The sequence below is a fragment of the Botryllus schlosseri genome, chromosome 13 (assembly GCF_051294905.1).
Source record: "Botryllus schlosseri isolate E-star chromosome 13, Bs_hap1, whole genome shotgun sequence".
Classification (NCBI taxonomy): Eukaryota; Metazoa; Chordata; class Ascidiacea; order Stolidobranchia; family Styelidae; genus Botryllus; species Botryllus schlosseri.
Window position 1 is genome coordinate 13432902 of NC_137248.1, and position 15613 is coordinate 13448514.

Consider the following 15613-nt stretch of genomic DNA (forward strand, 5'->3'; position numbering starts at 1 on the left):
CAGTGTACGACGCCACCGAACGTGGCAAATGAGCGCGCTACGGCTACATCTCGTTGACGTATGCCAAATGCTGAGTCGGATTTTTCTTTCATAATTTATTATCCGTCAATAAAACAGTAAATCGCTCGTTGAGTCGTACTGTTGGCAAATTAACAATATTGACCTCTTCTGATAAAAAACCAAGGCGTGGCGCTAGTACACTAAACTGCCCGCTCATTTGTCCTTCGAGGACGCACGTAATCGTAGACTAGGAACTGGGTCGCGGGCTATTACCAAGTCATTGTAAAAGCCGATAAGTGCAGTATCAGGACGCACCAACACCTCGAAGTCCTTGTGAATGAAAAGGGCCCTGAAATAAGAGCCATCAACCACCGTCGAATAGGAATACGAGCGAAGTAATCACACTGGCCTCAATAGGGAATGAATTTATTAACCCAGGAGTACAAACATGGCATGGCGATACTCATAAAGCGGCAGTGGTGCATATACGGGTTAAATCAAACTACCATTCAACAATTCCATATCATTTCAAGTTGAGATAACCGACAAAGGCAATTGTACGCTGACAACCACCGACTCGCACGATCCAACAGCAGCTGATAGATTACGGAATTTTCCGAACAGGATCATGTAAAATTTGTCGGGAGCCAAAAATAACCGGTCAAAATCCACGCTTTGAAAACAGTCGAACATGAAACACGGATAAGCCAACATCGCGTGGCTTGGCAGAAACATAGAGCGTTGGTAACGCAACACGGTCGATATAAAATCCGAACGAACAATAAACAGCGTATCTTTAAATAGGATTTCCATCAACATTCAAGTCTAACAGTAACTAACTAATTTCCGTCGCATCACAGTACGACTTCATCAGAACGAAACACGCGACGAGACCAAATACACGCGTAACACGTGGCTGTAGTGGCAAGTCGCCATAACGAACAAAATCGATAGCAAAAAGAAAATAACACAGAAGAAACTGCACAGTGGATGTCATAGATAAGGATAGATTGTCTGGATATAAGACAGCACTTTTTTTTTAATAATTTCGAAAATTTACGCGTTCGCGCCGCCACAGGACCGTTACCTGGTAGCGCACGGTTGCGGGGTAGGCGTAGGGGGCGATGGCGACGTAAAAAACAATGTAGGGGGCGAGTTTGAAGAGGAAGACGATATCCCGCTGTCGCCGCCGTGTTGATTGATCCCCAGCGTTTTCTCGTAGTCCAACAGCTGGCCCATGAAGTTAAAATTTGGCGACACGTTGCTCTTGCGCTGCTTCACAAAATCGTACGCGTCGTTCAGCGACCACAGGTTCTTCTGCATCAAGTACGCCACAGTGACGGTGACCGATCGGCTGATCCCGGCCAGACAGTGGACCAACACGCCGCAATTTTTCGACCGCGCTTCATCTGTTAACAAAAACGGGACAGTTGTAAAAATTAGCCCCGGAAATCCCGATGCGGGAAGAGTTAACAATAAGTAAGGTGCGTATCAATATCGTCGTAAACTTTTGGGCGACAAAACGGCCGTAAATACTACGCGAATACGTAGTTGGCGAACTGTATAAGCGGAAACGTTTACGTAACGGGCGATAAGAGATGTTCCGCCTTGTTTACGAGGGCTATGCGCGGAATGCGCGCTATCAAAAATATATTTAGTCAAGGCCGCGTGTTTGCAGACCTATCATTAAAACGCGGGCAGACGAGATGAGTTCGCACGCGATGGCCTTGTGCAATAACACTCGACCGCCTCGGGGTAGTCAGAAACACGGCGTCGTCCGAAATTACCAGACTAATTCTGACGTCACACAAGAGGCAATCAAGCACCGGATAATTGCGAACACCAGTGCGTTAATCCAGTCGGGATGTTATCTCAGCGAAGCGTTCAATTACCGATTCAATCCAGCTATATTATCTTTCCAAAAACACAGCACGACGCGCGCTTTGGAAAATCCAAACGCCTGGAATTCGATAATTGCACTGCAATCTTCCGAAAACCTTAGTTCAACTGTCGCTGGGACTTGTTTATTTTTGTAGACCCGAGCGGTAAAGATATAATCTGACAGCCGAACAACGCAAAGCACACAATTCTTTCGCAGTACTATAACGGTAATACACGCGCCGTAATCGCGATAGGGGAGGTCCTGTTCTCCCGATTTGCGTCGAACGAACCGTGACAAAGCGTTCGGCCTCGCACGCTATACGGGAATAATCCCGGTGACAGACGTGCTAGACGGCGATAAAGAACAACAGCCGAAAATGCGGGTGACAGCATCGTTTCAACACATACAATCATAGTATCCCGAGAGTTATAATAAGCGATTCGCAAATACAGGATTTCAACCTGCACGAACATAGATTTCGTGAGTGCTCCAATACACTGCGCGAGATTATCGCAATCTTTACAGCGACAAGGTTTACAGGCGTAATTCCAGTTGGATATTACCGCGGATGTAACTGGTGCCTACTAGGCGCGGTCACTCGCGTGTAACGCGATTGTAAACTGCTGGCGATATCGCGTTACGAAAGCTGAGCCTGCCGGGTTAACCCGCAGTCACGCCGAGTCGCAAATACAACAGAGCCTATCACGCAGAGCTAGAAGTATCGGGTTATTCCGCGGATACTAGTGCGAATCTTTGTGAATGTGAAAAGGATTTCGAAGATTACGGCTGCGGACAATGCCCAGATAACCGTGCGAAATCGCTGGGCTTACCAGATCGTATGGACGTGAATTCTTCCATTGCCGAATTGCGTGATGGCTTACGAAACAACTTTCGAATAACAATGGGATTGATCTATCATTCACGATTCAAGTTCGAAGGCGACCAACAACTAACTCTGCGCGCGACAGTTTACCGTCAACACGAATACAACGCCAGGTGCCCGGTTACCCATCACGCGAAGTGAATGGGTCGTACAAAACAATTCGTGGTAGTGCAGTTAGCAAAGCTATCCACATTATGTTGACCGTTGGACATTACTGACCACAAATAACCACATTTTAGAGACATCTTCGAGCTATTATAATAGCGGGATTACGCAGTACAATGTCGGGCTATAAATTGGGCGTACAAGTTATCGTTAAACTTATTTACAGTCAGTTCACCAAGGTTTACGGCTATATTTGTGTTCACAAACGTAGGTGACATCACGGCAATTATGCGAACGAAGACACATTTTTAATGCGCGCATTTTGAATACAGATCAATTCGGGGAAAACTGCCAATCGCCAGTTCATTAAAGTGATCCTCGAAATAAAACGCGGCCATTGATCAGGAAGTCGGTCATCCGCGCGTCTCAGCCAGGCGATTTCCACCAAAACGCGTTTCCAGATTACCAAGCTCCACATTTCCGATTGTGTCCTCAACGCAATCGCGCGCGCTTAAACCGAGTGTATATCAACGGAAGGATTTTATTCCCGAGAAGGCAGAGGCGTAGGATAATCCAGCTTCGCATTGCCCGGGGGTGCCGCGAATGAATGGCTGCCTTGTTCCAAAAATAGGAGAAACCATGACTAAATCTAATACCATCCATGTACCGTAAGAGGATATGACTACGATGGGACCGACTCGGCAAATAAAAAACCGTACACACGACACGCGGCGGGAGGCCGGATGTCATTAGCGTTATGAATGAAATGATGGGACAAAGACCTAGCGCTGAGCGTGTATTCTGTCGTAAGAAAGCTCTAGATTTCGTCACAATGCGCGTCGGTAACGGTCGAACGCTTGACAAGAAAAATCCCAACCCAAAACACACAATCCGAACAACCGGAACGATTTCAAATATACACAAGTCTACGATTTGCGGTTACACAATCCTACAGCGCCGGTTATACAAACATGTTTACGCCGCCAACAGGTTACCGGGCATCGCGTTATTAAACCGGATCTATCGACCAGATCCTTCCGGCAAATCAAACACAAAAAACGTGACTTAGCGCGAAACTGCGAAATTTGAATACACAAAAGGTACGTTTAAAACAAGAAGGCTCACCTATGAAACTGATGGCTTCCGGAAAAAATTGCGACAGGTTCTGACTCCAGTGGTCGGAAATCGCGATCTGCTTGTAATGATACTTAGGGTTGTCTTCGAAAACGTTAGGTAGATTCGGAGTCACGTTCAAAATGTAAGTGATGTTGTACTCCGACAGAGTTTTCTCGCAGGCCGCGTCTTTAGCACAGCCCAGGAAGAGAGACGGCAAGATTTCGACGGGGGCTACGGAGTTGCCGAAAGTCGGAAAGCACGAAGGCGAATACGGCTCGGACGCGTTGCTCTGACATTTGCTCGGGATTTTGCTGTGATGGCTCGGCGACAAGGGAGTGTTCAGCGGAGCGGCTTCTGGCGATGATGAATCCGCGCTGTTCGTGTTCTCTGACTCGCCTTCGCTGTTGATTGTCAAAGGCGCGGGTATTTTGCGGCCGTTTTTCCGCGACCTGCGCGCGAATAGACCGCCGCCTTCCGGCAATTTTGGCGACATCACGCACGGCTGTGAGTTCGCGTTTTCGTCGCATAGCCGCAACGCGCCTAGTCCTAACACGGGCGGCGTGCAACGGCCGTTAGTAGGTGAGCCTCGGGTGTCATCCCCGCTGTGAGATCCGCTGCTGCTGCCGGCTTCGTCATCCGCGTCTGTGAAGGCTTGCTGCTCGCTGGAACAGTATTCGGGGTAGTTCTCTTGAAATTTAGAGAACCCGCCTGTGAAATAATGATCGACTTTGGTTATTCATCGCGGATTGAGTGTCGCCTCGCTGACGCAAGACCAGGTGACTTGTAACGCAAACGGCGAATCGGATTCGTGTGTATCAGGTGTAATCGGGTGTCAGATGTCGCTACTATTCTGTATGACTTATAGGCTACTATATCACAGCAGAAATTATTTCAACATCGGTTTGTGCTTACAACTAGCGAGAGTCAAGACGTATCTATCGATCAGCGTTCAGGTTTGAGCTACGCGCGTCGGCCATTGTCATGTACATCTCAAGCTTGTGAATAGGGCGATGTAGGTCAATGAGTAATACAAAACACGACATACAAAATTCCGCAACCAAAGAATCGTACAGTAGAGTACCCATCCTCAACCCGATAGCGTGACAATTACCCTCGCGTGCTAACTCTTGATGAATCATTCTTAAGTACACATTGCGATGGCATCGAGATAAGATTCCCCGTACGACGCAAAGGGGCGAGTCTTGGATACGTAGAAAATTAGGTAAGAAATACACCCATTATCACTATCCATTACACCCAAAACACTATGACTATAGTAACGGGAATCGCATTGCTCAAACTGCACTAACGAGATGGGTTACTGAGCATACCGAGGTCACGGAGATAAATCAAAACTGATAACCTCGTGTCGCATCGAGGCATTCTCGAAATATCCGGTAACTGTTGCGTGTCAAGTATGACACCACTTGAAATATCGGTGCCTCTAGTACTACTCGACGACCCGTCAAACGGAAAATCTCCTAACTAATCCAAAGAGACAGTGTGACTTACCTTTCAAAATGGCGACGCGACAGCCCTCATGAGCCATGCGGTTGAACAGCAGCGTCGGCAGCGAAGACTCATTTTCGTTAACCTCAGTCGAATACTGATCGTACACAACAACCAGCGAGGTGGATATCTTCGACAGAAAAATGTCCTTGTCTTGCTTCAAGCACGGAGGCACAAGATTTTTGAGCGGTAGCTTGTTAGTCTTCAAGCGACGCAGCATGATTTGCGGTAATACAATATTGTAGGCGCCTTGAATGTGCCCGCGTCGGTATTCCTCATTTCCCCTACAGTCCAGTAACACGATTTTATCGCCTCGACTGAGGTCGTCTCTCAAGCAATCGGCTTGTTTGAAATTCATTGCAGTCAACCTCCCAAACGTCGACGTAGTCAGTTGCATACTCTATCCGAAGGTACGCGCACGAATATAATATACTATCGTAGAGTACGATGCAAGATATTCTACCAAGTTTCTGCAAATTCACACAACAGCATTAGTACCGAATACAACACTTCGTACAGTTCTAGCCTCATGCACTGCAAGAAGCCGATTTCTGAATGGTGAATGCGAGAGAGATTTCGCGCCTTTATGTCAGGGAAAACTTCTCTCGCCCGCGACCAATCGAGACAGGATGCGGACGGAAGAAAGGAAGTAGTTGGGATTAAAACGAGATGGGAAGGCGCAAGGCAAAAAGAGCCTCCGGTGATAAGAAGCAATCTGACTAAACGCTGTGTTTATCGACTTCGCCTTGTGATTAACGTTACTCAAGATAATGGAAGAAACTAACCTCGACACGGCCGACAAGAGGATTTCGAGAAATAACCGGAAACAAACAGCGAGATAACGAGCTAGCGGGAATAAAAGCCAGGTAGGATAAAGAACACAAACGCACGAACGCTAAAGAAATTTACGACCAATAAAGTAACCGGTTGCTGAATTGTATTCATAATGCTCTAATAGTGCAGTTAATAACAACAATGCATTGACACGAAGGTTGGACAGTAACGTAGATCATCACAAAGCGGTAAGTGTCACGTTGCGGCTTCTAAGGCATTCCAACACGCAGCTACTGCTGAATTATGTTTCCGAATGGCAATCAATAAAATTGATGTTTGCTTTGTGATACGTAGATACCTGTCTGCGCTACCTCCGCTCCGGTTCCGAGAAGGTATCGTTAATCCGGAGAAGTTGTAGGTGAAACATGTAATGTGCATATTGCATATCGCTCTTAATCCGTGCATCCTTCCTTGATTGAATGGAAGGCATATCGGGCGTTTAAGATGGGCATCCTGTCGGACAATCTTATAATCTTTAGCATTGTTCGTAACTGCTTTTGTGTAATACAGAAATTGGGGCATCCTCTATTTTTGGTGACCAAATAACAGCGGATTTCGTTGGCTATTAGAGCAAGAGGCAGTGTATTAGTTGACTCAGTCATCGCAGAGCAAGACAGTTGTGCATAAAGACTCGGCTACAAATTTGGTGGAAGGAAGAAGTCACTGATGGCTACAATATACAAAAATATCATGTTCGGAATTTCAGCTGTCTACTACATACAACCATATCATGTACATTGTACAGACCCATTGTATATATAAATGTGATGACTTTACAATTGTCAAAATAGATTTGTCGCAGCGATTTTGCCATTAAGTTCGTTTGCGAAGAGAACGGGGGACCCCATCAATACAATCCTAGATTACGCCACGTAATAAGCTTTGGGGTCATGGTTGTCGCGGGATAATCCACTGATGAAGCAGCGATGTAATGAATTCCAACATTATTATCCCTCGTTTCCAGGAAGATATCGCATTTGCACAGATGCTCAAATCGCAAAGGCGTGTGACACTGTTTTTACATTCCAGTAACGGTACGAGCGCCATCACGCGATACAAATTTAATTTCCTGTAGAATAGATCTAAATCTATACCAAGAGAATCTGCGGAAGTCGTAGACCGGATATGGAATTTATTTTCCACGAAAAACGACTTGGATTATCTGCTAATAGAACAGACATACCAGGAAAACCTTTACATCTGACGCGGTCGATGGTACATAGCTATTTTTTTATCAACGAGATTATGAGAATGCGAATGTATGTGTAAGAGTAGGCTACGGATTGGACATAATCGAATCGGATACAGAAAATCTGACCCGAATCAAATCGAATCACCACTTTTCGGTATTATGTTATTGATCGGAATTTTAAACGGGACATTAGTCAATCGAAACGAGCTTCAAAGCGAGTTGCACAACATCGAAAGCCTTGAACTACAGTGTAGCAGCGGAATCGCAGTCCTTCTAAACAAGTAAAGACAGGTGGAGCTTAATACATTATTCGCCTGATTTGGGAGCCAAGAAAACCTTCCCATTCCAAGGGATTATTAACTTTGATGCCCTATTATTAAGATATAGCATTGATTATACTTCCCCGTTATTAAACATCATATAATGTGATAAGACAAGTTCAAGTAATCACTTATGTTCGGTTAGCGGGCATCTCAGCAACAGCATTATCATAAGTTTTGACAGAAAAGCCCCAGTTCGGCCAGTTTTCCATGGAAAAATCGCTCTACTACGCCAACAGGCGGCGAAAATGCACCAAGTTTTTTCGCCCTTAATTCATTCAGCTATTCGTTCGTTTTATTAGAATATTTAACAGTTCAAAACTATTAGAAAGAGGTTTAATGGAAATACGGAACTGGGTTGAAATGATTTCGTGAAGTCCATCACTAAAATAATCTTACCGAAATATGCTAAATCGGGCATTGTCTATTAGTTAAAATTAGTGGTCTACTATGGTAAATTGCTAGAATGTTTGTGTACTGTGTAGTACTGAAAAGTAAGACACCAACAATGCACTGCGTAAAATGCTGTGAAATCAATTTAACCTGCTTTAATTTGTATAACATTCCAATTATATCTGGGACTAGTCTAACGATTGACCCACGGATGAAGTGCTGTTCTTGGCTGGAGCAAAGAGTTACAACCACAGCGCCTATCATGAAACGACCGGCGCCATCTTTACCAAAGCAACCGCGTATAGCATCTTGTGACGTTTATCAAGCATGACGTTTTTTTGTGATTCGACTGATTTACTTTTTGGCTAATTCAAAAGTTTTATTTTCGCGTTGCGTGTGGTAAGTCAGTCTGCTAGGTCAGCTATTTACCGAATGATCGAATACTAGGTTACCATACGTCCTCTGAAAGTCTGAAAATTTTGAAAAAGGGTCCGCCTTTCCCGATTCCGAAATATGGTAACCCTATCTAATACGGTCTTCGCGGCAGGTTAGAGGAATGAAGGTCTAGGTCAGGGGTTCTGAACACGGGCGATATCGCCCCTAGTTGGCAATTATGAGAAACAAGGGGGCGATTGGGGGGCGAAAAGGTTCGAACGTCCATTGAGATATATTTAACACGGTTCAAAAATGCCCTTAAAGGCGGCTTATTCTGCATATGATGCGAAGTGACTAAAACAAAAGGTCAACTTAACGGAAAGTAAACGAGTAAACTGGTTTTAAAGGAGGCACAACTCAAATATTAAGAAAAATACGCATTTATTCTACCACAATGAAATGAAGGCTATCAATTGAAGTTTATTATATTGTGTGGTCTGATATGGTACGCAGGACCGTAACAGCACTTCGTCAGCCCCCCACAGGTTAGTCGTGTTTGCAGCGACTTGTAGCCGACATTTATCGTACTGTCTAGTGAGACGCATTACTTCGCCTAAACGCGCGAAGCGCGAAAATATTCAACAATTCATGATTGAATAGGTCAATATCATCGGGAATGCATATATGTTGCTATTAATTTTCATCCTCCCTGCTCACGTAATCAGATTTCCCGGTAGAGCTGAATAAGGTGTCTCGGAAACTGCAGGGCCCGTAAATAATATTTAAACATATTCGGGCGGTATAATAACTTCATTACATGATGCTGTTACAGCTATTTAGGCACCTATGGACAAGGCCTAAGTATATATATCGAAGTTTTCGGTCAGCATAAGGGTAGTCCATTTCGGCCCAGGTAACCCCGGCACACTTCTTGGAGGCGCATGTTGCATGGTCTGAAATTGTATTTGTCTTGGTGCGTCATAGCGTGGTAATGGCCGACGCCGAAATGCCCATTTGTATGAAGGGAGTACGCAATAATCTAGACATTCGGCAACACTAAATCGCGCCGAGCGCGAAAATTTTTGTTAAAGTTGCATAAATTTCCAAAAAACTATAATTAACGAAATAATTTTGTGCCCCCTTCGAGCTCGCCCCCGTTTGAAATCAGGCTGATATGAAATGTAAAGCAGTGCGGAGCAGTTCCATCCGGTGCTGCTTAGCATTCAAGGAAGAATTCAGCTCGGTAATCATATGGTGGCAAAGTGATGACGTTTCGGGGTTCTAGTTTTGTAATTAATGAGCGAATCTTGAGAGATAAGGCGAAAAGGCTTACTTCCATTATCACTGAATGCAAACTCTTTCTTCCATTCTATTTTAAAAGTTCTATTTTCCTGTTCATACTTTTATGTCTCGTAATTATCGCTCAACGACATTTTCGTGGCCAAACTCTGCAGTTATTGCTAACCTTTACAATAAAAATGGGAAGCGAGCCGTATATTCACCATTGTTAGCCCGGAAATGATCGTAACCTGCGCTACCGTGATTAATTATCAAGTTCATTGTTGAACAAAATGATTTATCATTGATTGATGACGATGCACCATTGTTGCAGGTGTAACGTTAATGTGAACTCGATTCGAGAGTTCAATTGCAAAGTTCAAAGTGTTACGTTAACTATAAGGAAAGAAACAACACGAAAACAATACGCATATTGATAATTCGCGACTGAATGCATCAATTTATAGTCGGGTTAAACCTTTCTAGTAAAATGACAATGGTAGAAGCAGTTGCTTTAAGTCTTTTTGACCTCGCGGCATTCTCTCACAGGGAAAAATAATTAGTGAACCGCAATTTGCCCACCCCTGATATATAGGAACAATTTGATAGCGCTATTTATAGCGAAACGAGAAATATACATTTATGTATTCTAGTTCGCCGTGAACGTGCGCGGTACTTGTGCTCAAGTTCATTTTATCCGGAATAATTGACGAGGTTCGAAGTAAATATCGTTTTCTTAGAAGGTCTCCATCAATCAACCTTAACAATGACGCGAATGTTGAGTAGAACATTCGAACTGTTCGACTCCTGCCAGTCAACGGTGAAGTGAGTGCCGTCAGTGTTATGTATTCCGATCGCTTAAATAATTGATGGCCTATCTCGAGTGTGGGGCGATTCCAAATGAAATTTTATTACCTCTCCGGGGAACTCTGGTAATTCTCATATCAGAAAGTCTGTACCACTAGATCGCAGAAATTGTCGTTGACAAACTCCATTCATTTTAGCGGTTGCAGTTAACTGAGTAAAGTATAGGAAGTCAAAATCCATCAGCCGTCGGCTAAACTAAACTTTTGTCTAACTCGATATGCACAGATGCTCGTTAAGAGTTCGCAGAAAGTTAACACGAGGACAGCAATAAGGATATACCGTCGCTGGAAAATAAAACTGCGCCATGTCACAAACCAGCAACTGAAAACATCGAAAAAGAAGATTTCCCATAGTAGTCATGCTCACACAATCTATATACTTACAGTGAGCTCCTGGGATATCGATATGCATATAGTTGAGGTATCAGATAATTTTTAGTTACTCAAAATAAGAGCAACCTCCATTTTCGACATAGGTCAGTTTGGTTCTCGAATAATCCTCAACTAAGAAGCATTTTCTTGCACATTATAATTCTTTTTCGAATTATCAATAATTCCATCTAACATGTCGGAGAAGGTGGGTCGCAATGGGTCATTTTAGTCATAATTATGTTGCGAATTCCAAAACACCAATGAACTTTAGCAAAACGATGGATGAACAATGAACATAAAACGCATATTTTAAAAAAATGATTTGAAAATATGAAGAAATAACGAAAGCACAGTCACTTGAAAAAACGTACCTTTTTATCGCATTGTGATCCATAGCTGGGGCACAATGGGCCAAGCGGTGGGGAAAATGGGACAGTATTGAAAATTTAACACCGCATCAGTAACAAGAAACTGAGAACTGTCATAGAAAAGAATAGATCGGCAGGTGTCCAGTCCATAGACCTATTTTAGTTTACATCCCGAAGTTTGGAATCAGAATGAAACTTGAATAAAGTTCGCTGCCTGTTGGTCGATCCACATTGATTTTATAAGGGGTGGCAAAATAACCTGAATGTCCTCCATTTATAGCGTGACACTTAAGAATGTTTTTCTAATGAAGTTTTGATAACAATCTTGCTTACGCACTCTTCTGTTAATTTTTATATATTTTGTAAAATCTGCCTTTGGATACCAAAGGACCAATGTGCCCCAGCCGAATTGTCCCAATGTGCCCACGCACTTCTTCAGTGGAACCCACCTCCCCCAACATAAAGTTTAAAATCCCAATCCTGTGCCCAAATTAGCATACAGGGCGACCAATAACGACTCTGTCTAAGCTGTGTACTAATTTCAAGCACAACAAACTAGATATACCCACCGCAAAAACAATATAAAGGTAGCGATGTAAATTTACGCAGGTTAGCAAAATCAAGCAACTCGTCATCTTATCAACAAGACGGCGACCCTGGCTAATTCAAACACATCAGGATTGCGGCTGATATGACACTACTAAATCATCGAAGCGATGTATTTTCTGCCTTTCGGGTTTAAAAAAAAATAACAATGTACCATTGTGCATTTGTATCCACTGTGCCCCACCTTGCGGGGACAGGAGGCTGAGAACCACTGGTTTAGATTGAAGATTGGGTTAGAGCGAGGTTTGGGGTTTGAATATATAAGGGTTGATTTCGGCGCTGTGTGGGTGATGGTAAGTTTATGGGTTGTGAAACCTCATGCTAAATTCAGTAAATTAACGCATGCTGATATGTCGTTTTTCATAGTGTGGCATACTCATTCTCATATGTCGGACAACCAGGTCCAATATCACTCAGTAATTGGTACGATACGGTACTATTGGATTTTGGAGAACAATATGGTTCGAAACGATATTTTCGCAAAAGTACGGTACGTAATGACATAATTTTACCATACTTACGTTTTGCTTCGGATATTATCCAGTTGCTTTGCTATTACATTGCGAATCTGGCTGCTACATGCGTCTGATGTTCTTTGGCCTCAATAATCGAATATCTAAGTCACAAAGTTGTTTATGACATTTATGACATCACATCATGTGGCGGAAGAGATCACACCGCAGACATCAACTCCGAGTTTTCCACTTCGACGTCACAGACGTTTACTTCTTGACAATGGTTTTGTGAACGCCACAACCAAACTTCCTATGAAGGCATGAATCGCGGCCGATATTTTATATATATAAAAGATTCAAAAATATTGGAAACTAAATGCTGCGTGTTCTCAATCTCAAGAAATCGACGACGCAAAGGGCTGTACGTGACAGATTTACCCTTGCGGGATGAGTTTAACTGGGTGAGCATGCAGGGAAACTATGCTTCCTGCATTACAATATACCTCTACTGGACTGATCTGCAATTCTGTATTACGTTTTGCTTTTTGGGTTATCCCAAATTTCAATGAATATGCACAGTTAAGGATTAATTCTTTTTAATTTCAGTTTTTCTCGTTTATTGTTCAGCTTTCTGTGGCATGTATAAGTGCCATCATGCCTAATACATAATATTTTTGTCGAAATGGTTTTCTTCTCCTTCTATATTAATATCGGCCTATGATACCGGTTATCGGCCTTGTGATTGTGTCGATAATCGGTATCGGCCTGCAAAAATCAATATAGGTCGACCTCTAATAATAATCTAATAGCAACGTATCTTTGTTTCTTAGACGGCTCAGTGCTAACAATGCGCAGTGCTCACCTCTACTAACCCTTTTGTATGATTTAAATCGAACGATTAAAGTGTATGCGTGCATATTCTCACGGATGTGCAGATGGGTAGTGTGTTGTACCATATCAATATGTTTATCTTCTCGAGGCTTAGCATTCGATACTCGATTTTGGCTGATAATAACAGACTGTAGCATGTAGTGTAGCTATTCGGTTATTCGCGTATTTTATTAGCAGTTCTACGTGTGCGTAAGAGATACAACGCATTTTTGCATGCGGTCTATTTAACTTCATATAACTTATTTGATTCAAGATAGATGGCCATGGCCAATTAACTTGTCAATCACACAGCTAGCAAAATGTAATGACTTTGAATCATCAATCATACTTCGAAAATTCAATTTGACTTGAATTGTGACTTGACTCGTGACTTGACTTGAGTCACCTTCGAGTCAAAATGTGCAATATGACTCGTGACTCGAAGGTAGTGACTTGATCCCAACACTGATACGCGGATCGTGTCTCCAGCGCCCCCAGGTGGCGATTTAGATTTTGAAGAAGGCGGAAACGCTCAGGGGGCGATATAGGGGGCCCTGGGCTGTGGGGGGCGGTATGGGGGGGGGGGGGGCTGAAGAAAATGTTCTCGCAGTAGATGGTGTAGTAAGCATATATGGTTATATAGTAGAACAATTATTCTACATATCCCCGAATTCTCATTGCAAACTTAAATTCAATCTGTCAATTCGTTGCGCTCATCGCGAAATATCCACCGACGATGTTTCCATGAATGCAGTGGTTTATTTTAATTCATGTAAAATGAATTTGGCGTAATTTTGGATTGCCAATTTCTCGTTAAAACACTCGCGTCACGCTAGCTACTCCAAGTCGTTTCGACACCTTCCTATCTTTTCATTGTATCGCAGTTTTGTGTTGTTTTGAAATGATGAACATATTAATAAACTGATGCTGATAACTCGGCTTATTTTCCACAAAATGTTTTGAACTAGTTATTGTAGCCTATCCCGCAGCGCACTGCGTGTCGAAATCAAACAGGCACTGTACTGTACAACTTTTGAGAGCGATGCCCTTTGTACATTAAAGATGTTTTGAAGTTTTTTGGCCAAATTGATCAACTAAATATATTTGTATTTGAGAGCTACAAAATTAAATCGTTAGAATATTTTTCATCGTATCGTAAAGGATGATACTGCTTATAGTGTTGTTGCCACATTCATGTTAAAGTTAAGAGATTGATGCAGTAGCCTACTAAATTTAATGTGAGCAAAGATCTCTACCACATTTTCAGTTGATTTAGTAGTCACACAAAGCAATAAAACAACCCAATACAATCAACTTCCCGGTATTGCCAATCGCAGAAGAGAATTCGGGATGTGTACATCGACCTCGAACCAAATACTATGAGCCCGTATGCCTTACCCGATGGTTGTTATAACAACCTGGATTTGATCCCGAAAATAGCACATACAATTATACCGTTAATTAGTCGAGTGGTCAAATAGTGAAGTCCCACCCCGAAAGCGGACTTCGACCACTTACCCATTGTTTTTACTATAGTCCTTAAACTAGGGGGGCGCATAAGACTCAGGCAATTTTTGAAAGGGGGCGCTGGAGGAAAAAAGGTTAAGAGCCACTGGGTTATAGATAAACCTACGACACTTAGGTAGGATTCCGGAATCGACCTAGGACGGACTCGAAGAGGAAATTCATTGGATGTTCCAGCTGTCTCGCTACTTTGCATGATCATCAGCTCTCTCCAACACTGAGATAAATAAGACTATCCAGAAACTTGGTGCAGCATAGGATTTTCAACTTGGGAATAAAGTCATAATCTCAAAATTTGATGGGAGCGGAGAACACAAGTGACTAACCGTGTCAACCGCGCTGTCTGAATAGGCTTGGAACAGAGCTTTTCTACCTAACGGCAGTGGCGTAGCAGCCACTTAGCGGTTCTGGCTCTGCGCCAGGGGCGGCAGGCTCCAAGGGGGCGGCAAAATGAGGCTGCACACTGCACAGTCTACTGTACACAGCCGGCTAAAAGCAGCGTAATTGGTAGTCCTATAGCTGGCGCCCCGTGAGCTGAAATTTAATCAAACTAGTCTCAATCGAAAGCTAGTGTCGCGCTGATTCCGCATATGTTAACATGGCAATGGAACCACTCCAAAATAGCCGTCAAGGCCGATTGTTCCTAACAATCGGAGCCCCACAAC

At 43.2% G+C, this 15613-nt stretch overlaps 2 protein-coding genes across 2 annotated transcripts in view; one reads left to right on the forward strand and one right to left on the reverse strand.

The window, feature by feature from the left end:
* The window catches only part of LOC145453227 (BCL2/adenovirus E1B 19 kDa protein-interacting protein 2-like), a 213560-nt gene that overhangs the window by 146696 nt on the left and 51251 nt on the right, over nt 1-15613 (forward strand). The window lies entirely within an intron of this gene.
* LOC145453834 (dual specificity protein phosphatase 6-like) lies at nt 417-6038 on the reverse strand. The gene is made up of 3 exons (XM_080331815.1): nt 5499-6038; nt 3996-4694; nt 417-1409 (listed from the first exon to the last, which is right to left on the reverse strand). The coding sequence occupies exons 1-3, from the start codon at nt 5890-5892 to the stop codon at nt 1084-1086; spliced, it is 1419 nt and encodes a 472-aa protein (XP_080187941.1). The 5' UTR covers nt 5893-6038; the 3' UTR covers nt 417-1083.

What these genes read in the sequence shown, in the direction of transcription:
- LOC145453834 (XM_080331815.1), bottom strand. Translation starts at nt 5,892, where the DNA reads ATGCAACTGACTACGTCGACGTTTGGGAGGTTGACTGCAATGAATTTC. An exon ending in TCGCGTCGCCATTTTGAAAG is followed by an intron (nt 4,695 to 5,498) that starts GTAAGTCACACT and finishes ATTATTTCACAG; the next exon opens with GCGGGTTCTCTAAATTTCAA. An exon ending in GGAAGCCATCAGTTTCATAG is followed by an intron (nt 1,410 to 3,995) that starts GTGAGCCTTCTT and finishes TTTTGTTAACAG; the next exon opens with ATGAAGCGCGGTCGAAAAAT.